General features: G+C 35.5%; 3 protein-coding genes across 6 annotated transcripts; 1 reads left to right on the top strand and 2 right to left on the bottom strand.

Annotated features, from left to right (window-relative positions):
• Positions 1-353: 353 nt before the first annotated feature.
• On the bottom strand, positions 354-9,170 carry LOC111451318 (probable ubiquitin-conjugating enzyme E2 23). 4 transcript variants are annotated; one of them, XR_002711963.1, is made up of 9 exons: positions 8,893-9,170; positions 5,719-7,761; positions 5,087-5,230; positions 3,612-4,094; positions 3,302-3,371; positions 3,071-3,210; positions 2,679-2,990; positions 1,554-1,860; positions 354-602 (listed from the first exon to the last, which is right to left on the bottom strand). XR_002711963.1 is itself a non-coding variant. In XM_023091694.1 (8 exons), exons 2-8 carry the CDS (start codon positions 7,759-7,761, stop codon positions 1,609-1,611), a joined length of 3,444 nt encoding a protein of 1,147 aa, XP_022947462.1. In that variant the 5' UTR covers positions 8,893-9,170; the 3' UTR covers positions 1,206-1,608. The 4 variants fall into 4 exon arrangements, 1 of the variants encoding a protein (XP_022947462.1); XR_002711960.1 differs by lacking the exon at positions 354-602 and adding an exon at positions 806-885; XR_002711961.1 differs by lacking the exon at positions 354-602 and adding an exon at positions 830-921.
• A 1,896-nt stretch (positions 9,171-11,066) lies between these two features.
• LOC111451694 (translation initiation factor IF3-1, mitochondrial-like) lies at positions 11,067-16,371 on the bottom strand. The gene is made up of 8 exons (XM_023092207.1): positions 16,168-16,371; positions 15,693-15,789; positions 14,826-14,893; positions 14,588-14,686; positions 13,424-13,480; positions 12,591-12,659; positions 12,347-12,409; positions 11,067-12,244 (listed from the first exon to the last, which is right to left on the bottom strand). Exons 1-8 carry the CDS (start codon positions 16,369-16,371, stop codon positions 11,276-11,278), a joined length of 1,626 nt encoding a protein of 541 aa, XP_022947975.1. The 3' UTR covers positions 11,067-11,275.
• A 6,620-nt stretch (positions 16,372-22,991) lies between these two features.
• LOC111451782 (probable protein phosphatase 2C 60) lies at positions 22,992-27,110 on the top strand. The gene is made up of 5 exons (XM_023092329.1): positions 22,992-23,295; positions 23,844-24,201; positions 25,248-25,615; positions 25,719-25,955; positions 26,509-27,110. The coding sequence occupies exons 2-5, from the start codon at positions 23,883-23,885 to the stop codon at positions 26,776-26,778; spliced, it is 1,194 nt and encodes a 397-aa protein (XP_022948097.1). The 5' UTR covers positions 22,992-23,295; positions 23,844-23,882; the 3' UTR covers positions 26,779-27,110.
• The last annotated feature ends 552 nt before the right edge of the window (positions 27,111-27,662 follow it).

The raw sequence follows: 27,662 nt of genomic DNA, 5'->3' as shown, positions 1-27,662 counted from the left end.
AAAAAAAAAAAAAAAAAAAAAAAACTTGTTTGGTAAGTTGATAAAGGAAACAGCTTCAATTAAAAATATGAAAAAAATTTAATTATGTAAATTTATACACTTATATTTATATATATATTGATAATTTTTAGATTTTCACCAATACATTATTATTATTTATTTATTTTTAATACATTACCAATAAACAGTTTAAAAAATTATGTTACCAAACACTATTTTCATATTTTGACATTAATTTATTTATTATTTATAACTAGATTTAAAAGTTTGTTAAAATCTCACCAAGAGTAAAAACCTTTATAAATAGTCCATATTATAAGGACTATTTAGCAAAATTTTGTCGAACTAAAGAATTTCGACAACCGAACTATTATCACCGTTCAAGTATAGACTTTTTTTCAGAGTCATATGGTAGCACAACTCACACACAAACACCACCCGACAAAGGACGAATGAATGCGAGAAGCTCAAAACTTCAAACTTTCTTCATAAATGGGGATGCCCAGTATCACAATCGCACTTTTTTTGACAATAGACTTTTGCGATTGTGTGGTATTCACTCCCAACATCGAGCAAGTTAAGTCAATTTGGATTCGCGTCGCCTGCAACCGAGCAACATATGCTTAAGCCTCTAGCCTATTTTAAGAAGAAGGTTTTAGAAAACGATAGAAGAGATTTTTGAAAAAGAGTTTAAAAGTAAGGTTGAAAGAAGGTTTGAAATTTGTTATATGCCTTAAGTATATAAAGAAATACCACAACTTAAATATTATATAACTCGAATATGAAAATTTGATAACTAGTTGCATCTCCTTATAGTACAGACATGATTTCGCTAAACGGCCATACAAATCTAGGCAGAAGGAGTTGACGACTGATATCATCCTCTATAGTACATTTTGAGACGATTTAAGTCTGACAGACCTAGACATGATTTTGCCGAATAGTCATACAAATAGAAAATACAACAGTAAAGCAATACAACATGGAATCAAATAAATGGTTTGGCGTGGCATAGACATGTGGCCACGGGCAACACGCCCTAAACAAGCATAACTGTGACACTCAGAGCAAAGGAGACGATCCTTTACAGAGACCAATTATAACAGTCACTTTCAGTATTATAGACTAAGTTTGTAGTTTAATGTTTTTTTTTTTTTTCAGCTCAAACAGTAACATACCTTTAGAAAGTCACAAGGAATAAATTGCAGCACAACATATTATACTTCTTTTACTTTCTTTGAGCAATACTGAAATGCAGTACAACAAAAAATCATCATAAAAAAAAGTCCATTTTAGGACAAACAACCTACGACAGAAGAACACGACCATCTAACTCCTAACTGACTTTCCTTTGTTTTTTTTTAAGGAAAAAAATGGATCACAGACCAAAGAATTGTCACAAAAACCCAGATCCTAGAATTCTAGGAAGCTTTTGAAGTTCATGAGGCCCCCAGTTCAACACTTATAAACAAGGTGCATCATTGATCATAATGGGTAAAGACAAGAAGGCTTTAACATGAATGGGAATGAATAGAAGAAAAGAAAAAGATTACCTTGTCAGCTATGTGTAAATGATGACAACTTTGTCATCTGGAGTTTTTTGTAATGCTACAACTGTTGAAAATGCTTAAAATCGCGACAATCAGCTCCGACTTCGTTCAACGACGAGAAGAGCTTCGGAACAATCTTAGCGAGCATAAGCTTAAACCCGACTGACGTGGAGTTGGGATCGCTTTCTTCTCTTATAGAGGCATCTTCTGTGAGAGAGCCAATTAAGTGACCTTTCATGTATGCATCACAGGCCTTCAGGATGTAATATCCACGCCTCCTGAAATGTTCTTTAACCAGTTCTTCAAAGTCCTATTCATGAACAAAATCAATTGGTCAAACATAATATTTATAGCTAATATATCACTAGCAGTCATTGCATCGTGAACTTTCTGAGTACAGCATACATAAATTCGCTCAAGTTACTAAATCCACCGACCAATCACAAGTTCTTCAAACCCTTAAAGAGGAAAAAGAAAAAAGAAGCACGGTAACAGCCCAAGCCTACTGCTAATAGATATTGTCATCTTTGGGCTTTTCCTTTCGGGCTTTCTTTTAAAGTTTTTAAAATACGTCTATTAGGGAAAAGTTTTCACACCCTTATAAAGAATACTTCGTTCTTCTCCCCAACCAACGTGGGATCTCACAATCCACCCACCTTTAGGACCCAGCGTCTTCGCTGGCACTCATTCCTCTCTCCAATCGATGTGGGATCTCACAATCCACCCCCTTTCAGGACTCAGCGTCCTCATTGGCACACCGCCTAGTATCTGGCTTTGATACCAATTGTAACAACTAAAGCTCACAGCTAGCAGATATTGTCCTCTTTGGGCTTTCCCACTCAGGCTTCCCCTCAAGGTTTTTAAAACGTGTCAGCTAGAGGAAGGTTTCAACACCCTTATAAAGAATGTTTCATTCTCCTCTCCAACCGATGTGAGATCTCACAATCCACCCACCTTTAGGGCCCATCGTCCTTGCTGGCACTTGTCCCTCTCTCCAATCGATGTGAGATCTCACAAGCACGATGCTTTTTGGTCTATTTAGCAAATGACATTTGAAGATTGTGTGGTGCAGAAAAAGTTGTCAACAAAGATATTCAAATGAAAATGAAAATAAACAGTCATACCCACCTTCGGAGGCTTCCTCATAAGATACATTATTGTCTTGCAGTTCAACAAGAAAGTGTTTTCATTGTACGACAAGGAATTCTTCTCTCCTTCTGCTGTCCCAATTTGTTTGTCATATCCAGCTTCATTAAAATATGGTTTAGAATTCAACACTAACCCCTGGAGCGATACCAACACTTGAAGGATGCTAGAGGACTTTGGATCCCACACTTCATTTCCTCTGCCAGTCCAAGTGTTTAAAAGGCTAAGGCACACTTTGCCTTCCTCATAAAGATTGGGATTTATCCGCCACCCACCTGAATGATAATATGCTGACTGCATCATAACAAATCCCATCAGTAAGTTACCGTATAAGACAACCCAGATTATAGAAGTGACTTAATGCTATGACTCACTGGTGGAACGTCGGGATACTCTGGTGGGAGGTGAAAATCGAAGAAGAAAAGGCCATCTTGGTAAGGGGTCCCATAGGCCCCAACAATGACGGTTCTTAAAAGGTCCATTCTATCCTCGTAGACTCGAACGTATATCCCATCTGTTACAGAATTCATTCATGGCTCAGCTAACAGATACATGAATGTCAATCTCACGAGACGCGACACAATGAAGCAAAAAGCATTGTTTACCTGGAAGATTATTCTGGAGGATAGTCCAATCTTGCTGGATTTTCTTAAGCCATTTCCTTCCGTTAATAGTCTGCATTCAACAAAGTTCAACCATTCAGACTTGTGAGAGAATCTTTCAAGTAAGAACGTGTAAACCAATCTGGACAACTCGAAACCCAAAAGTATTGATGAACATGAAGAACAAGACCCTAAAACAAGAACCGTGCAACCCTAAAACAAGAACTGTGCACAGAAGTATTCTTAGAGCATCAAAGTGGTATCGAAACTTCACAAATATATCAAGGTTTGGAGAATTTTGTAAATTACTTACTTGTCCATTTGTACCAAGAAAATAATGGTCCAAAGGATCTTTAGCGATATCAAAGCCCTTGAAGCTGCAGGTGCCATCCTCATGGCATGCTGACCCATCTGATTGAGCAGTCCTCAGGTTGCTTGAAGCTTCTGCTGATACTAACATTTTTGATGGCTCTGAGGCATCATCGTCCTCTCCTCTTCCACAGTCAGAGTTCATATCAGAAGTAGTAAAAGAATTGGATTTAAGAGAGCTAGACTGAAGCCCAGAATCTATTTCCTCCAAAGATTGAATTTCCAAGGATTGAGTGTCACTTTCACTGTGGGAATCCAAATCCATTGATTCTCGATTTCTTGGTCCTCGTGAGAATATTCCAGTAGCCAATCTAGTAACAAATCGAAATGCAGCAAGTGGAACAGAAAGAGCTAGACTTCTTCCTGAATTATGCTGTTCACTCTCTTCCTCTTCAGAATCCACACCAGTATCTTGCAGCTCAATATCCTAGAGACATTGACGTGGGTCATTATTCGCGATGCCTTAATACATATCAGGTGTAATTATTCTTAAAACTGTAGATAACAACGTTACAAGCAAAGGCAAACAAAATAAATTTTGAAAAAGAAACCGAAAAAGAAATGATATTATTGAGAGTGAGTGAAAGACTGAGAGTCTATCAAAATAATTTTGAATCCCATTATTTAAAGAAGATTACAAGTAAAGAGACAGGAATTCAGACTGACCTTTTGCATCTAATATGCATGATTAAAACAAAAGTCCATACCGGCCCTCATAATTACATGTTACTTCTAGTTTTATTCTTTAGAAAATCTAGAGATTATTATCAGATGATAGGAACCACGACCCTCCACAATGGTATGATATTGTCCACTTTGAGCATAAGCTCTCATGATTTTACTTTTGGTTTTCTCAAAAGGCCGCATACCAGTAGAGATAGTATTCCTTACTTATAAACTCATGATCTTCCCTTAATTAGTCAATATGTAACTCCTCTCCCAACAATCCTCAACAATTCTCCACTCAAAAAAAAATACACCATAGAGCCTCCCCGAGGCCTATGGAGCCCTCGAACAACCTCTCCTTAATCAAGGCTCAACTCCTTCTTTGGAGCTCTTGAACAAAGTACAACCTTTGTTCGACACTTACGTCATTTTTTTACTACACCTTCGAGGTTCACAACTTCTTTATTTGACACTTGAGGATTCTATTGACATGACTAAATTAAGGGCATGGCTCTGATGCCATGTTAGGAACCACGACCCTCCACAATGGTATAATATTGTCCACTTTGAGCCTAAGCTCTCATGGTTTTTGCTTTTGTCCTCAAAAGGCTTCATACCAATGGAGATAGTATTCCTTACTTATAAACTCTAGATCTTCCCCTTAATTAGCCAATATGAGACTCCTCTCCCAACGATCCTCAACATTAGAACCATTCAAAAGAATTGCTAACTTGTGTACCAAAAGAATATTACCTCCTTGGCGTTCTCAACATCCATTTCATCATCATCATCATCAACTGTTTCCCAACTTGCAGCACCGTTACTTATTTCACTTCCAGCACCAATTGATTCATCGTCATCATCTCGACCAACAACATAAATTGCTTGAGGGCCAACCTTAGCGAAATAATAAACACTTCAGCATTTGAGTTTCTAAACTCGTGAGAAAAGTGAAAATCATTAAAAACTAAATCAGTTACCACATATGAGTGTTAGATTATAGACTATCAAGACAAAAAAAAAAAGTAACATTTTTAATATTTCAAGATCAACTAATTTAAAAGCCAATAAATAAGCAGATACCAAACATAAAAATAACAATCAATTCCTACGAAAATACAGGAAAAACAGCTCCCTAACCTTATAACAAATTTGTTTAATTACAATGATAATGCACTCTTCCTGTTAGAAGAAGATCATAAACCAGTTGGTCTTGTTTTTTACGTTTACAACCAAGTACCATTTTCAAAAAGTGGATAATATCTTGGAGAAGCCCAAAGCAAAGCCATGAGAGCTTATGCTCAAAGTGGATAATATCATATTATTGTGGAGAGTCGTGCTCATCTAACCAAAAAAAAAAAAAAGAATTAGGAAATGAAAAATACCGTTGAAACCATGCCATTGGCCCAAAAAACTTCAATATCACCATTCTTAAGATTCGTTATATTTCCAACCCAAGAGAGATCTGAGAAGTCAAAGCAATCATCACTACTTGATGGATATTCTATTTTCAGGCTTCCTGAAACCTTTTCTGGACAACTCATCACCCCATTGGTTGAACTTTGCTGATTTAATTCTTCAGTATTGTTTTCAGAAGACAGAGCTTCTATAGAATCAGAAACAGGTGACAAACGAACAACAACATCACCATAACAGTAGTCATAATCTGGATGCCCCTCTAGCTCATACACACTAACAACTTCTTCTATGTCAAATTCTCGAGGATCCTCTGCCCTGGAGACTGGTTTTAGCCACCTTACACAGGCTGTTCGCTCCTTTGCATGAACACTTTTCACAACTCCAACTCGCCTGCTTTCGGTAACATCATCATCATTATCAGTGGCCTTCTCAACCACATACTGTTCTGGAACAAATTCATGATCACCTGGATTAATTGGAATCAAGCCAGTTGAATCCAGCGCAAGTTCTGTCCGGCCATCCTGCCATACAACATCAACTTTTGTCGTAGTATTGATGATTAAAAGGGCCCTCTCAAAGTTCTCCTCTTTCTTTCTAGCCTTCTTATCTCTCCTGATGACAACTTTACGAATTTTTTTGCGGTGGAGAGGCCAAGTCTCATGGGTATTCTCCTTTGTTGCCCTAGAACTACTAGATTCCGGCAAAATATTACATTCTGGATCCCTATAATTTCCATTACATGCACTAATGGAGTCAAGATCAGTGGATTCAGTTCTCCCACTTAATTCATCTACCACGGTATCCTCTGAATCGCATGCTCCCACTGTTTGTGCGTAATCTAACGTATTGGTCACTGAATCAGAAAGTTCTGTTTGTGATAAGTCCTTAGTCGAGCCAGAGGAGAATGAGGAGGGAAGAAGACACCAGTCACCCAATTGCCAATTCACATGTGAAAAACAAGTTAATAGTCTCAAGTTCTTTGGACTCTGTTCTTCAGCTGGGGTGGTAGAAGAATCTGGTCCATATCCAGCAGATGCTATCCAATAAATGAACACTGATCCAACTGTAACTTTAGTGACAGTACCTTGCAATCGATTAGGTTTCCATAAACCAGAAAGCCATTTAGAATTCTTAAAAACTGTTGAAGAACTCGCCCTCACCCGCTGGCCAGGATAGTAAGGAAAGCTTGCATCTTCAAGGATATTCTTAGAAACTGGTTTGAGCCGCGATGGCTCTGCCTTTGTGACTTTACACTTGGAGCCATCATCAAACATCACAGTCACATTATCCAAGACATCATCAATTCTACCCAACCATGGACCAAGGACCACATAATCCCCCACCGCGAAATCTCTCACACGTATCAAGTCCTTAGATGATATATTTTTCACAACTGATCCATCAGGAACTAACAAATCAACAGAGATATTTACATCTACCACAACACCTGCTTGCCCTGTAGGATTGGAAACAGCAGCAACAAAATCACCATGTAAAAACCCCCTATCTGTAACTGTTAAATCATTAACATTCTGAGTAGTCTCACTTTCATCCATCCAGAGGACTCGAACTTCATCAGCAGGAAGGGGTTGATTCTTATAACTATCTCTGTTTGAATTTTTAGCATTAGTGTCATCGTCATAATTTTCCTTGTTTTGACCTTCGTTCTCCCCATCACCATCATAATCATCACAACCATCATCATCAAGACCATCCTCACCATCATCATAGTCATCTTCATCATCAGTAATGTCAGTATCTGAATCAGCATCACCAGCAACTTCAGTCACAATCCCTATCATACCACTGCCTTTGCTTTTTACAATATCTCGTCTATATACATGCGGAATATTATGTTTATCACTTCTATTCTCATTCATTCTTCTAGCTTCATCACTATTTATAGTTGGCATGTGAATATTTCCACTTGTAGAAACACCATCCCTATTCATGTAACTATCGCAAGCATCCGTAAGAGACTCCTCGTCCACAGAATCCTGTTGCCCCATCTGGAAAGAAAGAAGGAAGAAGGATGAGTACAGCAATGACTTACATATGTAACTCAAGTACATTGGGATAATATTCATTTCAATCCTGTAAAGTACATTTGTCAAAGTTCAAATATAAGAACCAAAACAGAACTACATTTTTTTCTTTTATTATATATATTATTGTACTTCACCAGATGCACCTCCCTAACGCGTCCAGGGTCCCCAACGAATCCTTTGGGCATCCTCACCGTGTGCAACATTTAAATAAATTAAAACTCCAAAATCATATACCAAAGATGTCCATGTTGGATACCCAACTCTGCATGTAATAAGAGAATTCAAGCTTCCTAGATGCCTATATAGCCAGCCAAGAAAGTGAACAAACAAAATCCATGGCCCATTCTTCTGTAAGTATGAACAAACCAGTCGCTGTACTTTTACTCTAAGCAACAATAAAGTCAAATAAGCTCACTGCTCCTTCTTTTTCCTTCATATTTTCAACAAATAGGGAAAAGTTGCAGAATGAACAGAGCAGCAAGAAGTGGACATTTATAGCATATTTGAATAAAGAATCAGGACCTTGACATATTTTGCAAGTAGCTTTTTGTTGCTACTTAGAACAGTCACCAAATATGTTTCCAGTAGTATATCACAACCATCTCCATTTTAGATTTTCAGATCTAAAATTCAAAAAAAAAAAAACCAAAAACCCAGGAAAGACGATTGACCAACACAAACAGAACTGAAAAATTCTGGGTTCATCTGCTAATATGCTTAGCAAGACGACAGAATTAAGAAGGCATCCAATGGACGTCTTCGTTAAAATCATAAAGTTACTTGAATCAAACGCAACAAGAAGAAGAAACAATGGCTAAAACCATTTACACCTCTCCCGTTCTCGCATCCAAATACTCAGAGCAGGTCATAATTACCAGCAAAACCATCAATCGAAATGAAAAAAAGAACAAGCAAACTAACGAACTAACTAAAGAAGCTGAAGACCACGATTCAAGACCTTCGCAGATCAATCCCTCGAGCTAAACTCAAACATCCATCCCACCAGTAATCCAAACAATAAACAAAAAATATTCCATCCAAAAGCTCAATCCAATCAAGTAACCAAAACAAACGAGCTAATGAAATGAGAACCTGAGGCTGCTCGGAGGCAGACAAAAACGAGCTGCAAAGAGAAACGCAATCTGAGAATCGCCGTCAATTGGAGGGAAAGAAGGAGGATGCGATGAAGAAAAGGAGGCCTTTGATTTTGAACGGAGGTTCCTTCGAACTCCGTTTTCGAACCAGAGAATATAATATATTAGGAAAGAATTAGAGGGAGGAGCTGGTAAGAGAGTTACCGTGGGGGTGGGTTTGTAAATACCAATAATATGGGGGTTGATTATGGGAATAAATAAAAACCTGGGGACCTTCTTCTTATATATTTGTGTCCGTTGATTGGTATGGTAATCGTGATCCATCACCACCGTTCAAAATTAGGACCAAGTCCCGTTACAAAAATAATTATTTTTTTAACTTAAAAATATATTTATTATATTATACAAATTTTATTATTTATTTATTTGGATATATATTTAAACCCAACTTTTTTTCCATTAATATTTCAAAAATTTTAATAATAATTTTTACTAATTAATATGTATATATATAATTGTCAATGATTGTGTATGTTTGAAATTAATAGAAACTTTATTATAAAAACATATTTTTTAATTCATTTTTTAGTATTTAAAAAATAAAAATAATATTATAATAAAAATAAAATATATAAAGTAAAAAAATAAATTTAAAAATAGTTATATGTAAGTTTGGATTTGAAGCAAGGGAATGAGAGGTGCTTTTCTTGGGGAGTTCTAATATTGAAAGGAAGTTTATAATTTACAAGGCAAGTTAACATTTTTCTAAGAATTTAATAAAATTTGTCGAGAGCTTAGCTTAATTAGTTAATACAAATATTCTCGGTTAAGAATATAATATTTTTATTTTAAATACGATTTTTTTATTTTAAATTAGGTTAACATTATTAAGGTATATTTTAGAAATTATATTCTTGTTTATTAAAGTAAGGTATATTTTAGAAATTATATTCTTGTTTATTAAAGTTTTTCTCGGGAATGATTTGGAAGATCCAAAATAAAATGTCGTGTTCAAATTCGGCTACAAAAGAGTATACATATAAAATATTGTAGGATCAATAAAATGAACGATAAAGTTTGGTTGGTTCACAAACAAAAACTTTTTCAAGTATAATTCACGAACAAAATTATTATCCCATATTTCACATGAGACGTTGTTTTGGTTGGCTCGATGCTACGAATTTTGGGTTTCGTTAAACGAAAGCACGTATGCATCTTGTAATGGAGATTTTTGTTCGAGGCGTCGAAACACTGCCTACATTAATGTATTTAATTCTTAATGCCTTGAAGCTTGTGATCATATAAGGACGTACAGACCGGGCATTTCACACTGATCGAAAAACAAAGAGCTTTTGAGGACAACAAGCAGACAGTGATTGATGACTCCGTATTGCAGTTGCCAGATTACACTAAGCTAAGCCATTTGAAGTAGACACAGATGCGGCAGACTATGCCATAGGCGGTGTGCTAGTACGATAAGGGAACCACCCAGTAGCATATGAGAGCCGAAAGCTCAATGAGACCGAAAGGCGTGGTCCAAGAGAAGGAGATGACAGCAATAGTGCACTAGAAGAGAACGTGGAGGCGGGTCGCTCTGGTCAAGATGGATAATGGGGCGATCAATAGTTTATGTTGGTCTACATTCACATGTGCGAGATAGAATTTAGAACATGTCTTAAATGTATGACGATAGTTGCTTTCCTAAGGAGAATGATTTGAAATGTACTCGAAAATTTTAATGAAGAGTCGTAATGTCATGCATGATATTAAAAATTAGCATGGATGAGAATCACGTGAACCCGTAAGAACCCTTTTTAATAATACAAAAGACTTGTAGACTTACGAGAATGATGAGGTTGGTTCTCTAAAGGTCTAAATGGCATCTTTAGCTAATGATTTGGATAACCTTTCAAGCACAAGAACGTCTTGGAGTCTACGAGAGGAGCCCTGCATGAGTTGTCTGGAACGTTTCAATGCTTTGAAGTTTAGATTTCATCAAATGAAAATGCCCTTGCGTTTCTTGATTTCTGTCTGAAGTGTTGTGATGCTGTGTGGAGCATCTTCACATTTGCCTTGAGCGTCTCAATGTTGTGAACTTTGAGTTTTGTCCAACAAAAGCGCTCGCTTACCACAATGTTGATATCTACCTAAAATATCGAGACGTTGCTCTTCGATCTTTGACCATTAAAAATGTTCAAGTGGACAATATTCTTATTACTCAAAATCACTATAAAACTTGCAACGTGCACAACAGCACGGCGAGTAGTAACTACTTGAAGAAGAATCTCTGCTATGTTCCATGTCCAAATAAATATCCTCATCAAAATTCAGCCTTCCATATAATTCTGAAACAATCACTGTAAACATGTTCTACCTTCACCTCAGTTAGGTTTTGATATCCTGTTTGGGGAATTATTAGGACCCTCACTGAAAATTCCCCAGCTTTTCGATCCCTTGTTCACATTGTTGTCGGATTTTGTTAATGAAAACTTCAAACTTTCTGAAGCTCCAGGCGCGTTCGGATTAGTCGATGGCCCTCGATTGCCTCGATAACTTGTGGATGCTGCATCTTGCTTTACTGGAGCATTGGCATTTAGAGCACTGAAGATCCCAAAGCTAGTTTTGGATGGATCAGGAACGGTATGCTGTGATGAACCAGACTTGGATGTCTCATTTGAGGGATGCTTAGTGTTTCTTGATGCAGAAGAAACGTTGTCGTCTGGCCTGGTTTCTCTCATGGAGGGCGGCGATAAGTTTGTGTTCGTAAGAGGTTGCCTCCACTGATTGCGAATCTGGGGTTCTGATCGGAGTGAGTCTCTAGCACCTCGGCCCTTGTTATCCATTACATTTGGTGGTTGGAACCGGTTTGCAGGTTCGATCTTTTTGTATCTGTTATCGGCTTTGGTGGAAGAATCTTGTCGAGAGAGTGGAACGGAGCTGGTTCTACTCGTATCAGGCAACCGCGTCGGTGGCGAAAGGTCTGAGACATTAACATCCCTGTCTGAAGCTACATTCATTTTATTGGCAGTGGTTTCTAAGGGGATCCCTTTGGCATCATCTTTCAAGTCAAAAACTTCATCAAAATCATTATTACCATCAACAACTGACCACGTTGCTCCAGAATCTGATTCTTCAGGACCCATTTCTTCTTCGTCAGGGTTTGAAGAACGGGCCGCCGGAACCAGAGGGGTGGTGCCATTTTTAACCTCCTGTCTTGCATTCACAGCAACTTTTGATGCTTTTCCACCGCCCCCTTTCTTTGAGGGGCCAAATTTAACATGCCTGACTATAACATATGCCTGTCCTCTTTCCACTCTTGGTCCACTTTCCACCATTGCCACATCCTCTATCTGCAAAAAGGTTGTTAACGATATGCAGTGGGAAGGATAAGACAATAGAAATTGATGAACTGGTATCGTCAAGAAAAAATGAAGTGTTTCATGAGGCAATACCAAAGCAGAGAGACGAGATAACAAGCCACCCAAGTCCTGATCCTCACCGCCCCTGGCACTGCACTGTTAAGAGAGCATAAGAGTAAGATATTCTTGAACAATGAACAGTATGGTGTTTAGAACATATTTGTGGCGATCTGGTATTGAAAAACACCCAAACGAACAACCATTGACCTCTGAAAAGAAATAAGAAACTAAAAAGAACAGAAATTATGAATCATTTTGTGAAATGGAAAAATAATACCTTCACACGGTAACCTCGTTCCATCAATCGCTTTACCATATCGACTTTCATCCTTAGGTCCTTCTCTTCCTGATGACAATACAAATAAATAAATAAATAATTTTTAGCATCAAATACTAAGAGTCTTGTTGTAAGCTCTCATAATGGTCAAAAGTCGGTTTGGAGCTCAAGGACTCTTTTAGCGAAAAAGAAATTGTCTCAACTCTAGTCTTAACATCGAAAAAATGGTGTCGTAGCGAGATAGGAACCAAACCCTTCACAATTCTTTGGGTATGGACAACATACCAAAAGTAATGTCAATGTTGTATGTAGTAACAATAATTGAAGGAAATTATTAAATGCAGAAAAATCTTCGCCTAAAGTTCAAATTTTGAATGAAAAAAATGAAACTTTACTTTTATAAACAAATAGGTTAGTGGTGATATCCACATTTGACTTTTCAATGTTTCCATCCACGAACTAGGTCGAACACCATAAGAGGTTTCTTAATTAAGTAGGTTAACGTTTTTAGGTACTTGATTTCCATATAGACCTATAGAAGCGAGGACCAAATTGCTGAAAATGAATTCACAATACTTGAAGAACATTAATCTTAAACTATAATGAAATCATTTTTAAGAAAGGATGGTACAGAACTAGAGTATAAGCCATGGCTTAAAACATAATATTCATGGTCATAGTAGGACTTTTGTACGCAATTTTACTTTCCTGATGAGGCTAGAATAGAAAATTCTGTTCCGTCCGCAAGGCATTCAATCATATCACCATCAGAGAGTCTTCAAGTTATATTCATGGCAGCAAAAGGTCTGAACATTAAAAAATAAATTACTCACAGTTTTCCCAGTGAAGCGGACTTCTTTGTGATCTCCCTTTCTTAAACCCCCTTCAGCCTGCAAGAATATGAATCTGTTTCACAACGCATGCAACACTTTTCCTAATATAAATTTTACGAGTCATTTCCCAAGACCTGAAATACTAACAGGTTTTCCTTTTGGGAAAAAGACTAACTAAAACTGGCACAATTTTTTAAACGGTTATTCAGTAAATTAAGCCAAAGCTCTAGAGATTTGTCTGTCTAATACCTAAAAGTGGAATAATATTAAAATGGCCAATCATAATGAATCTCAGACAATCAACTTGATTGTTCGTTTTATTTATGCAATCATGAAGGAAGTACAAACATGTTAGATGTTTACAATCATCCAAGCTTGTGGCTGAATTATACCCACTTCATTCATTATCGAAATGAAAAGGAATACAAAACCAATTTGACATAATTTTATGATAAAATACGGCTCAGCACTGACATGGGATCAAGTAGCAAAAGTTAAACAATAAATTCTTGATTTCAATACAATATCCCGACCAAAGGCATTATCACTATCTAAAAGACACTAACCCATATGTACATTGCCTTGCGGAACTTTTATGAAGCTCTTCGGATTTGATCTAATAACCTTGTTGAACAACAAGACCTTTAAATCTAAATTATCAAAGAACTCCAAAAATGATAAAGAATCAGTCCAAGGGAAGGTTTTGGAATGGATTACCTTGATGATCAAGATCAAGAGTAAAAAAAACTCGTGATTCAAATTATTCTACAAGATAGTTTGATCAAGACTACTTGAATGACTCTAGCATGCAAATCTTAACACAAGAAATGCAAAGGAACAACCTCATGGCTTAAGAAGCATAATATGCAACTTTCATTTTAAAATCCAAAATTCTCATACTAAAGCAACAACAAGAATGAATATTTATACCCTTGAAAATAAATCTTAAAGTAACCTATGGTCAATTGAGAGGTTGTAACTCTCATGTCCATCGATACCATAATGACCACTAACTAATCGTAATTTAAAACCTTAAAAATAATACTCTAAAATTGAAAAGTATAATAAAACCTCCCTAAATCCTAACAAGTATGGTAATCTGGTCATCTACCATGCAATTTTTGTGGCATGATTAAGACTTTGTATTTCGTCTCAGGAACTCACCTTGCTTTTAACACGATCCTTTTCCCTTATTTGCTGCTTGTACTTCTCTCTGTGAAAGTCCATGATTTTACAGACAGGTGGGTTGGCTTTTTGTTGGACCTAAAAAATATGACACATGAAATGAAATATTGCATGACCCGATAACAAATATGAAAGTCTACTAATTACTGAGATTGAAAGTAGAATTATACATATAAAAAGACAGAAAATGCTGGCAACATGAAAAATGGAAGTTTACCTCAACCAAATCCAGCTTGAGCTCACGAGCACGTCCAAGAGCTTCACGAAGTGAAACAATTGCATGTCCTACAAAAATTCATGTGCAACACATCAACAAGTAATAAACAAACACAATCCTCATTCATAGCCCAAAACATAATTACACAACTTCTATACCCGATAAAATTCATTTTCGAAGAGTTTTGGAGACTGTTGATTGGGGGTGCATTGTTTCTTGCTTGGAATATGGTGAAGGTGGGTGCATTAGTTCTTGCTTGGGCTACTTGGTTTAAAGAGATTGTCAGACCCTAAGATTTTCAAGACAAGAAAATCGCTTTTTGGGATTTGTCGATGGCATGTCTTCTAAGAATTTTTTGTACTTAATCATACTTCTGACACTCAAGTCAAATGGAGAATGTTGTACAACTCCTTCTGCCCATAAAGAGTAAACCCTTCTTTTTGTCCAAATTATAATGTTTCCTTCTTTTTTATTAAAAAAAAACATTCATTTTCTTCCTCATTTTTCCATTATTTTCATGTTACTACTTCTTCACAATCAAGATAGCGCACCCTATAACACGTTCCAATAGATCAATTCAATACTAGTTTTCTAGCAAATTTTATCCATGTAGTAGGTAGTTGTACATGAAATATCAGACATGAACAAAATCAAATTCCTCATCCACCACACACCCTTCTTACCCAAATATGAGGACTTATTGTTCCATGAACCTTTCCCATTTTGTCAGAGGGGAGAGAGCTACGCTAACCGCCTAGATGCATCACTATGAACGTGATATATCAATCCCAAGAACGTGAAAAGGCATCACAACTTAGAGATCTCAAACTATGATATTAACAAAAATTCAATATTCATCTCACATACCATCATCAGATACAAGCCTCACAAACTCAGCCTTGATTTTATCATTAAGTCGTGGTCCACTCGTATTATTCTCTTCCTTCTTCGCCTTGCCCTGAAACTTTAATAACATATCATAAAATGAACAAGATCAGTCTCACCATTTTTTTTTTTTTATGAATTAAACACACTATAATTCAAATCAGCTGCCTAATTTATAATCAGTAGAGCGAATGCAAGCTTAACAAGCTAACTAAAAGAATCTTTAGTATAATACAAAAAGATATATGTAAGTTTTTTTTAAAAAAAAAAGAATAACTAAAATCTGTTCTATTCCATGTCCCAATACGCAACTTTTGAAAGTTCAAGGCATGAAAATTTAGCATCTAAAACAGGACTTGAAACCTTTGAAAAACACTACTACACGAGTTTTGATATAATTTATCCTAAATTCAAGAACTAATGCACCATTGCCATCCATAAGGACCAGAATCAGTACCTGAACCGGGGCAGCATAAAACCTGACTTTACCGCCAAAATCAGCTGGTCCACGGGGAATTATACGCGCTATATACTCAGAATCATGTTTCGTTGAACGACCCGAACCGATTGAAGGAGCATAACAAACTTGAAAATAATGCCTCTTGAATTGATTGGAAAAGTGTGTTAGCTTGGATTGATTTATCCTACAGAAGAACGCCATCGTATCCTAGTTACTATGACCAAACCATAGCATCGTCGCAAACTTCAACGAATACAAATGGATTTAACTCTCCCGCGAGGCTGGATTCGAAGGAACAAGACGATGGCTCGCGCCAGTCGCAGTTGCAGAGCTCACGAGCGAAGCTCTTGCCAACGGGAGAAATTGAGAGCGCGAACTCGACCCGGTTCCGGATCCAACCTGAAATTTAGCTCAATATTCCCGGCCCAGTCCAGAGCCCATCAAGAGGAAACTGGCCTCAAATTTATGTCATATCTTATGTAACCTTCTAGAAAATTCAATAATATCCTTAAATTGTTTTTATCGTTAATATATTTTTTAAAATATTCAAAAATATCATTAAACTTACTAAAATTCACCTTTTAAAAAAATTTAAAATACATTTAAATATTTAAAAATATATCCCTGAACTTTTGAAAATAGCACGAACCCTCTTTAATTAAAAAAAAAAAAGAAATTAAAATGTTTTAACTGTCAAATATATGAATAGAAAACATCCTATCTATACATTTTAAAGTTTCTAAAATTTTAATTATATTAGTATTACTTTTAAAAGTTATTATTTTTGAAATATGGTTTTTTTATATATAATTTTTTTAAAATTTAATAATATTTTTTAATTTTTAAAAAAAAATTAAAAGAATATTCCTCGTGTTCTTGTCTTAAGATATCGATCAACAAGTTAATCTGAATCTTACTCTCTTGCAGTGATTTCCTTATTATTTGGTATCAGACCTTTTTATTAGGCTGATTCCATATAACAGGATTTGCTCGATAAGGTTTGTTAATTTGTTTTAAGTAACATATTATAATTTTTTTTATTGATGATTTAAGAGCAAAATAATGGAATAAAAAGGTTGGAAAAAAAGCTGAGAATGAAGAAAGTTAGTGGAGGAGTTAAGACAAAAATGGAAGTGATTTTTTAAAAAAATAGTACTAACAAGCAATATACAAAGATAGTGGATGGAAAGAGAAGTGACATTAAAAAAAAAAATTAGAACGCCATCCAACGTAGAATTGTCTCGATCTAACTAAAGTTTTATGTATTTATAACCAATCTTGTTCGGTTGTAGTCGTGATTCATTCCATTTACTGCAGTATCACATGTCCATTAGCTTCTATTTTAGTTTGTCTTCGAACTACATTTTACTATGAGAGGTTCCCTTAGATACTATCTGTAATGTTTCGGGCAGGTTTTGTAACAGCTCAAGCCCATCGCTAGTAGTTATTATCCACTTTAGCCCATTACGTATCACTGTCAACCTCACGATTTTAAAACGCGTTTGTTAGAGAGAAGTTTTCACACCCTTATAAGAAATGTTCTGTTCTTTTCTCCAATCCACGTAAAATCTCACAAGTTTTGTTTTAATACAATCTGTAACGTTTCATGTCTGGAGTTCATACCAAGATTTAGAATACGGATTCGACATCTTATGACCCCGATCCTTAGCAGACGCGTTTTAAAGGGTGTGGAAATCGATTCCTAGATGACCCCGCTCCCTACGGATTCAACATTTGGGAGGAGAATGAAACATTAAGGGCGTGGAAACCTTTCCTTAGCAGACGCATTTTAAAGCCTTGAGGGGAAGCCCGAAAGAGGAAGCCCAAAAAGAACAATATATGCTAGCGGTGGGCTTGGGTCGTTACACATCTGATGGCCTCGATCCTCGACAGATTCTACCTATAATTCTTCATACCTATAATCCATACCAGAATTTGGAATATGGATTATACACAGGATGGCCATGACGTTTCTCTACATCCTCTATGATATGATCACGTTACCTACTTGTATTGAATGATCAGTTACCAATGAAACGTCTCAAAAATAATTATTTAGTATATAATATAAAATAGGAACATGCGTGTCTAATAAAAAAACCAAACATCATAAGAAAAACATAGTTTAATTATTTTAAAAACATGAGTTGTATTATAATGTCTTGTCGCATCTCATAAATAATTCCACATTATTTTTTTAAAGCATGGTTGATTTAATCAAGGCCATTTATTAATATTAAATTAATTAATGAAAACATTGTTATTTCCCCCTTTTTTGGGCTCTTCTTTTGAATTTTAAATGAGAAAAGAACCTATCCCTATGATTTTCTTTCAACATTTTCAAATCATATAATAAAATAAACATTAATTTAATATATTAAAAAATGTGCTAAAATAATGTTGTCTTGTCAATCCCGTGTTTTAGTGCACTTTTCGACATCTTCCATGTTCTAATAATTCAATTCATATCGATGTGACATAAAACCGTTAAATTTATCTTAATATATTTTTAAGTCGTTACACTTATAATATTTTAATACGACATAAAAATAATATTTAACTAATTGATTTAAAAGTTGCACAGAAAATTTTTTTTAACCATAATTTCATATCAAATCACACTATAATTCAAATCGATCTGATTTCATATATGTACGGCGTCAAACATAGACGAAATAGAGCTAATTTAAGTATTAATTTAATAATTATAAATTACCTAATTTTTTTTTTCTAAAAAATTGAAGCTAAATTAAAAAAAAAATTATTTTGAACAAAAATTCAAATGTTTTTACCATTCTAAAGAATTAGCGAGAAAACAAACTTAATCAAACCCGGATGATAATTAGTATGTTAACCACTGAGTTATGTTATACTTATTTTAGTATTATTTTTTAAAGCGTAACTAAATAACTATTAAACACATTTATGTTTTTTTAAAATCTTTTTGTTCAACTAATGTATCTTTGGAGGACGAGTCTTTGATATTTTTATCAATGATACACGTTTTAATAGAGAGAAAACGTTGTGAAGCTTGGCATTAATGTATATCAATACCTCACAATATAGTTGAATTGTTATTGTTCGAGTTTTTTAAGGGTTTAAATCTCATTAATGAATCAATACCCCACAATTTTAAGTTCGTTGTTTTCATCCAAGTTTAGATCTAAGGAAGGACACCTCAGCTGACACGTTTGTTTAATCTACATAACTTGTCTCCATACCACAGCTTGGTTCCTTTCTCTAAACTCTAACCGAGATTGTTAGAACAATTTTATGTTCGATGTCTTCTAATAGCTTTCTAAAAAGCATGTGATCGAGAACAAGACATGCTAAAATGACACTGTAACGATAGGAATAAGGTTAATTAATACTAGGTGTGTTCATTTAAATAGTTGGTGTGAAAAGAAAACATGTGCACGTGCACGGATGAGACTGAATTAAAATGACTCATGTGCACGTGCACGCGCACGTGCAACAACTTCAAATTCTATTGTTTTTTTTTTCTTTTTTAATGCCATAATTTATCTAAATATTAAATTTGATTTAAATAATATGAGATAATTGTTTGGCTCAAATTATACTTAATTAAAGAATTAACTTATAATATTCCCAATTTTGTAGGCTTTGATTTTGTTTGATTATGTAAATAACCAATATGCTATTAAAAAACATAATAATAACAATTATTATTATTAATTTATTGAACTTCAAATAAATAAATAAAATTGTCAAGATAGCCAGTTTTTTTTTTTAAATAATAATTAGTTTGAAATATATTTTAAATAATGAGACATTGGAATAATTATTAAAAAGATGGTACTTTAGAAAAATAGGTTAATTATATTAAAATTATTACAAAGGGTTCTTTTAATTTGTAATATATGGATTTTTTGAAATGGTTGGTCATCCACTGATGAAGAAGAAAAAAAATTAGAGGTGTTTATATGACTGAATAACCCGACCAATCCCAAACTGCAAAACTCAAACGTCCATAAAAATTAGGATGAGTTGAATTTTTGGAAAATAAAAAATCCAATTTAATTTGCTCGTTGACATTTTTTATTAGATGAATCTGAAGAACTCGAAAATAGAGTTATAATCTATTCCAAATTTAAAATATTAAAAATACTAAACATTTATAACCGATATTAATAATGTGTTGTGACTTATAAATATCTCATATTTGAATTTTATGAAATTTTAGTTATTAATATAATTTATAATAGATAAATATGATTTTTTTTAATAATTAAAAAAACTTTTCACACTCAACTTTATTTAATTGTTAAAGACTATAATATTAATAATTAAATTTTATAAATGAGGTTGGCGCTTTGGAAATATATTGATTTATTCAGATTTATTTTTAATAATCCTTTTTTAAAATGATAAATATGAAAAAATTATTCGTGGAAATTCGATTCCTGCAAAAAATAATAATAATAATAATAATAATAATAAAAAAAAAATATATATATATATATATCTAAAATTCAAATACTTATTTAATTATCTGAACACGAGAGAATTTAGTAAATACATTTTAAAATTTATTAACGAGTAATTTATTTTTTAAAACACTAATTATTCACCAATATTAAAATATATGGATTTTTTTTTCATCATCAGCAAATTTTGTAATTTAATCTTAATATTTTAAATATATATATTATTTATTTATTGTTTTTTTTTTTGAAAGCGACTTTGACGAATGAGAAATAAAAAGGTCGGTGGATCATAGAAATTAAATTAAATATTTTCCAAAATTTGAAATATCGATATGGACAAATATTTCAAAATTTTAATTACACAAAAATGTCGACAGGGATGAAATTATGGAATTTCAGAAAATTTGTAAAGTTTTTTTTTAGTATTAAAATAAATAAATTCAACCTAAAAAAAATATTCAAGTCAATAAATAAAATTGTAATAGCGAATGTTTAAAGTTATAACTTAGCATCTGATGATTAAGAATCAAGATTTGACATTCGATGATTCCGACATTCTTCTACATCTCCTACAACATGACTACGTTACCTCGTTTTTAGAAATAAAGACTCGAACGTTCCTTCCTCTGCATCCCCTGCAACCCGACTATGTTACACACAAACTAACATGAGTCCTTTTAGAATGTCGTTTTAGAGTGTTGGTTCCTACCATCATTCACTTATTATTATAATTATTTTGTGAAATAAGCATTTTATATAAATAGTAAATTTGAGAAAAAAAAATTTGGCAACTATATTTTGACAATAACGAATACTTGACGGGACATAATAGATCAGCTCCAAGCAACACGAATTCGAAAACGAAAGCTAGATTTTAACGATCACGTTGAGTAATTATTCAATGGAAAGTGGGCAACACGGCTGAAAGAAGACTAACGATACTCGACGTTGATATTGAATATTTCAGCTGATACATATCTTTAACGATTACATACGACCGTCACTAATTTAGAAATTAAAACCAAAAGTCAACTTGGAATTGAGAGAGAAATAACGTATTGCTTAATTCAAAACCTATAATATAGGTGTCAAGATTTTAATGCTGTGTGTTGATATTTGTTCGTCACTTGATTTCATGGCTACAAAGAGAGTTTTATTGTGGGGGCTAAATTGTTTTTTTCTATGTAATTAAAAATATTTTTAGACTTTATTAAAAATATTGTGTAGGCTTGAAAATACATTTTTAAAATATATTTGTTTTTTTGAGCGACCCGTTAGAGATGAGAACAAAACATTTCTTATAGAAACATTGACGATCAATACATAACAGACCAAATCGAACAATATCTGATAGCAGTAGATTTGGACTATTACAAAATATTTATTTTTCAAAATTATGTATAACATTTTTTTTTACCTAACCGGAAAAAAAAACCATCAAATTAATAAAATACCTTTAAACGGTCCAATATATATATATATATATGCCATTAAAAAAATAAATGGGTAATATTAAAAAAATAAATTAGTTAATTTTGAGACTTTAATTATAATATTTAAACTAAAAATATGTTGTATTTTTTTTAATTGTTAAAAGAATAATAGGACATGAAACCGTAAGCTTCCAAGCAGTGGGAGGAGACCAGAACTCTGACTGCGTGCCTGTTGAAGAATGAGTCGGTGACTCATAGGCAATGGCTTGGTTAAGGGAACCCACTAGAGCCGGAGCGAAAGCGAGTCTTCATGGGGCAATTGTCACTGCTTATGGGCCCGAACCTAGGTGATCTATCCATGACCAAGATGAAGCTTGGATAAAACTAAGTGGAGGTCCGTAATATTAACTTTTGAATTTTTAGAAATTATGTTAGTAAAACGTTAAGATGTGTTTGTTTATGAAATATATGGACAAAATTTTAATAAAGATTATAACGAAAAATGAAAATTTTTAAATAACTATTTTAAAAAAACAAGAAAGAGTTACCGAACAATCTGATTCCCCAGATTTTTTTGCGAAAAATCTTCGCCCCAATCACAGCAAAAATAAATGAAATTTTTTGCGAAGGAAATAAGTGATGGGTATGGGGACGGGGAAGACTTCCCTGTTTCCGCCTCGCTCCGTGGACATCTCTAATAGTATCGTTTGATAAAACCCGTTATATAAACTATTTTTAATGTTTAAATTTAAAAGGACTAAACTCTAATTTCCTTAAATTAAGGACAAATTTGCAATTTAATGGTTAAATGGAAAAAAATTGAACTAAAAATGTACCATTGTAACATGGAGTCTTTGCAATACCGACGTTTAGGTATTGTATTGTCTCGACTTCCTTTTGACTCTCTCTTTCTGTTGCAGCGTAGCGGCGTGGACCCCATGGCTGGACCTCTGCTTTGCTGGCGTCAAGCTCTCCATTGTTGGTCTTTTATGGAGCTTGTCTGCCTTCCACACAGAGAGAAACACAAAGAAAGGAAGAAATTAAAGCAACAAAGAAAGAGGGGTTTTCACTTCCCTAACCTTTCCTTTTCCATACACACCTTTTCGTTTCAATATCTGATAATCCAAACCAAATCCGCTTCTGTTTCATCGCTAATTTCCATGGATCCACAGATCTAAGGCTTTCAGGCCCATTCGATCATCTCCAGTTCATTTATGGGAGCTTCCATTGACGTGTTAATTGCTGTAAGCCCTTTTTTTCTCTCTGTTTTTTATTTTCCTCATCTGGGTTCCTTTTCTTTTTGATTTTTTTCATATGGGTTTGTTGAATTTGCTGATAAGGATGTTGAATTGTTCAAAGTTAACTTGGAATCTGTTGTGGCTGAGGCCTTGTGTTTCAATGTGAAGACGTAGACTTCTCTGGATGGATGGATAAATGAATGACTAGGAAATTGCTGAAGAATTAATCGTCTTTGACCTCTCATTTCTTCCCCCTAATCTGACTTTTTCCTCTGTTAGCGGCCATATTCTACATAAGTTTTGAGTTAAAGGGGAAACAGAACCGGTTTCAGATTTTCCCAATTGAAATTTACTGTTTGTTTTGCCTTTTTTTGCTATGTCTCTCTCGTTTTGTTCGACGAAATCTATGTTCTATTTGTTTATGTTTTTGTTGTTCTTAATCTTATTGGTTATTTCTGTAGCATATATAAGTTCGTGAGTTTAAACATCAGCATATCAGAAGGAATTGGAATAGGAATTAGTGAGTCTAAACTCCTTTTGTTCCTTGTATCCAGATGTGGATATTTTGGAGGGTTGTTTGGTTGAGATGAGGGATGTTCTCAGAGTTGATGAACTTTCTGAGAGCTTGTTTTCGACCGAGGTCGAACCGACATGTCCACAAAGGTTCAGATGCTGGTGGGCGACAGGATGGTCTCCTATGGTACAAGGATAGTGGACAGCATGCCAATGGTGAGTTTTCAATGGCTGTAGTTCAAGCTAACAATTTACTTGAAGATCAAAGCCAGATAGAGTCAGGCAATTTGAGCTTGCACGAGTCGGGACCATATGGTACCTTTGTTGGAGTGTATGATGGGCATGGAGGGCCCGAGACGTCGCGCTATGTTAACGATCACCTTTTCCAGCATCTTAAAAGTAAGGCACTGAAACTTCTTTGATCTTGAATATCTTTTTTGTCCAATAATTCATTTCCCATATGCTTGATTTCTCAATGAGTTGATGTGAGTTGGTTTGCAAGTGGATTGTGCATCTAGAAAGGGATGAAAGGTGGAACTCTGATTCAATACCGTTGGGTTTTGGTTTGAAAAACTGAAGAATACTATGCTCATAGTGCTTTCACTGGTTCATAGTTTCCAAAAAAATGATTCCCATCTCAAATAAGGTGGTTTTAACCGCCCAAGTCTACCGCTAGTAGATATTGTTCTATTTGGGCTTTCCCTTCCGGGCTTCCCCTCAAAGTTTTTAAAACGTGGATGCTAGGGAGAGGTTTCCACACCCTTATAAACAATGCTTCATTCTCCTCCCCAATCGATGTGGGATCTCACAATCCATCCCCCTTCAGGGCCCATCGTCCTTGCTGACACATCGCCCAGTTTCTGTCTCTGATATCATTTGTAACGGCCCAAGCTCACCGCTAGCATATATTGTTCTCTTTGGGCTTTCCCTTCCGGGCTTCCCCTCAATGTTTTTAAAACGCATCTACTGGGGAGAGGTTTCCACACCCTTATAAAGAGTGTTTTGTTCTCCTCCCCAACCGACGTGGGATCTCACAATCCACCCCCCTTCGGGGCGCTGCATCCTTGTTGGCACATCGCCCAGTGTCTGGCTCTGATACCATTTGTAATGGCCCAAGCCCACGTTAGCAAATATTGTCCTCTTTGCACTTTCCCTTCCGGGCTTCCTCTCATGGATTTTAAAACGAGGTTTCCACACCCTTATAAAGAATGCTTCGTTCTCCTTCCCAACCGACGTGGGATCTCACAAGGTTGGAAAAGTGAGTTGGTGTGGCTTGATCAAGGTTTAATGTTAGAAGTTAAGACGCGAATATTCTTTTCCTTTTCTACTTCTATATTTGGTCAAGAATTTAAAAGCATTTGATATATAAGCTTGTAATCTAATTTCCATAAAGCTTGGAAACTAAGATACTCCAAAGTCCTTATGGTTTGTTCCCTAATTTTCAGGGTTTACTTCAGAGCAACAATCCATGTCCGTGGATGTCATAAGAAAGGCCTTTCAAGCTACAGAAGACGGGGTCGTTGCTCAAGTTTCGAAACAATGGTCGATGAGGCCACAAATTGCAGCTGTTGGATCTTGCTGCCTTGTTGGTGTAATTTGTGGTGGAACCCTTTACATTGCTAACCTTGGCGATTCACGAGCTGTTTTAGGGCGAGTCGTGAAAGCAACAGGGGAAGTTTTGTCCGTTCAGTTGTCGGCCGAGCATAATGCATCTATAGAGTCTGTTCGGCACGAGCTACGTGCTCTGCATCCCGATGACCCCCAGATTGTAGTTTTGAAGCATAATGTATGGCGCGTGAAGGGTCTTATACAGGTTAGTTATTCGATGCATCGATATCGATTATGCTTGTAGTTTTTCTTTTCATGTGGCTGAATTATGTGTTTTAACTAAGCACAAAACAACTTTTCTTTCCTAGGTTTCTCGATCGATCGGCGATGTCTATTTGAAGAAAGCTGAATTCAACCGAGAGCCTCTTTATGCCAAGTTTCGCCTTCGTGAACCGATCACAAAGCCGATACTGAGTGCCGAACCATCTATTTCGGTGCTTCAGTTACAGCCACAGGATCAATTTATTATATTTGCTTCAGATGGGCTCTGGGAACACCTTAGCAACCAGGAAGCTGTGGATATTGTCCAAAATCATCCACGTAGTGTAAGATTTCTCTCCCAGCTAAAATCAGAAGGGAATACACTCGGGGTGGATTGTGAGATCCCACACAGTTGGAGAGGAGAACGAAACATACCTTATAAGGGTGTGGAAACCTCTCCCTAACAGACGCGTTTTGAAACCGTGAGGCTGTTAGCGATATGTAACGGGCCAAAACAAACAATATCTGCTAGCGGTGGGCTTGACCTGTTACATAGTTTCTATTCCGCATGTTTTATTTCTTTTTGGTCTTTCTTTGATCACAAACAGGCAAGTTAACTTCTACATGATCCGAGCAACCTTAAGTAGCTTAGATCGACGATCTGCTGTCATATCTTGTGTTTTGAATAACGTAGGTTAGATCGAGTCCTAAACCACATTTTACATCTCGTCGTTCTTGCAGCATGCTTCTTGTTGACTAAGAGCAACCTTAAGTAGCTATAGTAATTCTAGATTTCTTTATAGCTTCATATATTGTATTGAAAGTTTTAAAATCAATATCTTTCCAAGAGAGAAAAGTTTTCAAAAGTGATGAGAAGAAAGACTAATCTCATTGCAGGGAAGTGCAAGGAGGCTAGTGAAAGCAGCACTGCTAGAGGCAGCAAAGAAGAGAGAAATGAGATACTCCGACTTGAAGAAGATCGACCGTGGCGTACGGCGACATTTCCACGATGACATTACAGTGGTTGTTGTGTTTCTCGACTCAAACCTCGTGAGCCGAGGTAGCTCTACAAAATGTGGAAGCATATCCATACGAGGGGGCGGAGTTAACTTACGTCCAAACTCATTGGCCCCTTGCACCACGCCATCAGACAACAGCATGGCCTGATTACAGGGCTATATATATCAACTCATGTGAATACCAGGTTAGCTTCCAACAGAGATAAAAAGTGGAGCCAGGCATATATCAATCTTTTTTACCATACACTGTAACTGTTAACTCAAGAAGATTGTAGCTAATTCCATGGCATATTTCATACCATTCCCATGATTTTTTTTTCCCTATTTTTTACCCATTTGCTCACTGCTTAGGTCTTGTAAATTGTATGTATGATGACTATGGAGATTCAGTTTTGGTGGTTTACTGAACTGCTGCCTAATCTGCCATAACATCTGCACTTTCTTATTCAATAGAATGAATGATTGATTGATTGTCACGTCCTCCCTCGACTTTCTTGTAGATTATCCTGAAACATCTTCCTATACACTCGCTTGACAAGTGTGTGTCGATACAGGTCTCGAATATGTCTCTTTGAAGAACGATACAGGTCTCGAATATGTCTCTTTGAAGCTATATTTCCAGTTCTTGTGTATGAATGGTTGGTTGTGGTGGGTATGTATGTAAATGTGTGGGAATTTTGAATAGAGTATTGTAGTAGTGAACAGGGAGGAGAGAGAAAGAGGAGAGAGAGTGTCAGAAGAGAGAGAGAGAGAGGGTATAATAAACACTTAAAAGCAGACAGAAAAGGGGGAAGGTCCCTATGTGAGAAAGGGAGTGTATGGTTGTCCTGTTTTAATTGTCATTTCCATATCCATTTTCCATCCCCAAAGTAAAAGAAATGGCACACTTCTCACTGCCCACTACCAACTCACAACCCTTCTCTCTCTGGGTTACATTGGATTGGATGGATTCAACCTCTAAACTTACGTTGAATTTGGTGTGGGTTAAGTTCAAACCAAATTGGGTTTTTTTTTTTAATTAAAAAAAATGGT

The sequence above is a fragment of the Cucurbita moschata genome, unplaced genomic scaffold, assembly GCF_002738365.1.
Source record: "Cucurbita moschata cultivar Rifu unplaced genomic scaffold, Cmos_1.0 Cmo_Scf00013, whole genome shotgun sequence".
NCBI lineage: Eukaryota > Viridiplantae > Streptophyta > Magnoliopsida > Cucurbitales > Cucurbitaceae > Cucurbita > Cucurbita moschata.
This window is presented reverse-complemented; position numbering and strand designations above follow the sequence as displayed.

Coding starts and splice junctions, on each gene's coding strand:
- LOC111451318 (XM_023091694.1), bottom strand. CDS start 7,761: ATGGGGCAACAGGATTCTGTGGACGAGGAGTCTCTTACGGATGCTTGC. Junction 2,991..3,070: donor AGTATCCCGACGTTCCACCA/GTGAGTCATAGC, acceptor GTTATGATGCAG/TCAGCATATTATCATTCAGG. Junction 1,861..2,678: donor TTATGAGGAAGCCTCCGAAG/GTGGGTATGACT, acceptor GTTCATGAATAG/GACTTTGAAGAACTGGTTAA.
- LOC111451694 (XM_023092207.1), bottom strand. CDS start 16,371: ATGGCGTTCTTCTGTAGGATAAATCAATCCAAGCTAACACACTTTTCC. Junction 15,790..16,167: donor TTTATGCTGCCCCGGTTCAG/GTACTGATTCTG, acceptor ATGTTATTAAAG/TTTCAGGGCAAGGCGAAGAA. Junction 14,687..14,825: donor TCAAGCTGGATTTGGTTGAG/GTAAACTTCCAT, acceptor CATATTTTTTAG/GTCCAACAAAAAGCCAACCC.
- LOC111451782 (XM_023092329.1), top strand. CDS start 23,883: ATGTTCTCAGAGTTGATGAACTTTCTGAGAGCTTGTTTTCGACCGAGG. Junction 25,616..25,718: donor GCGTGAAGGGTCTTATACAG/GTTAGTTATTCG, acceptor TTTCTTTCCTAG/GTTTCTCGATCGATCGGCGA. Junction 25,956..26,508: donor TCCAAAATCATCCACGTAGT/GTAAGATTTCTC, acceptor ATCTCATTGCAG/GGAAGTGCAAGGAGGCTAGT.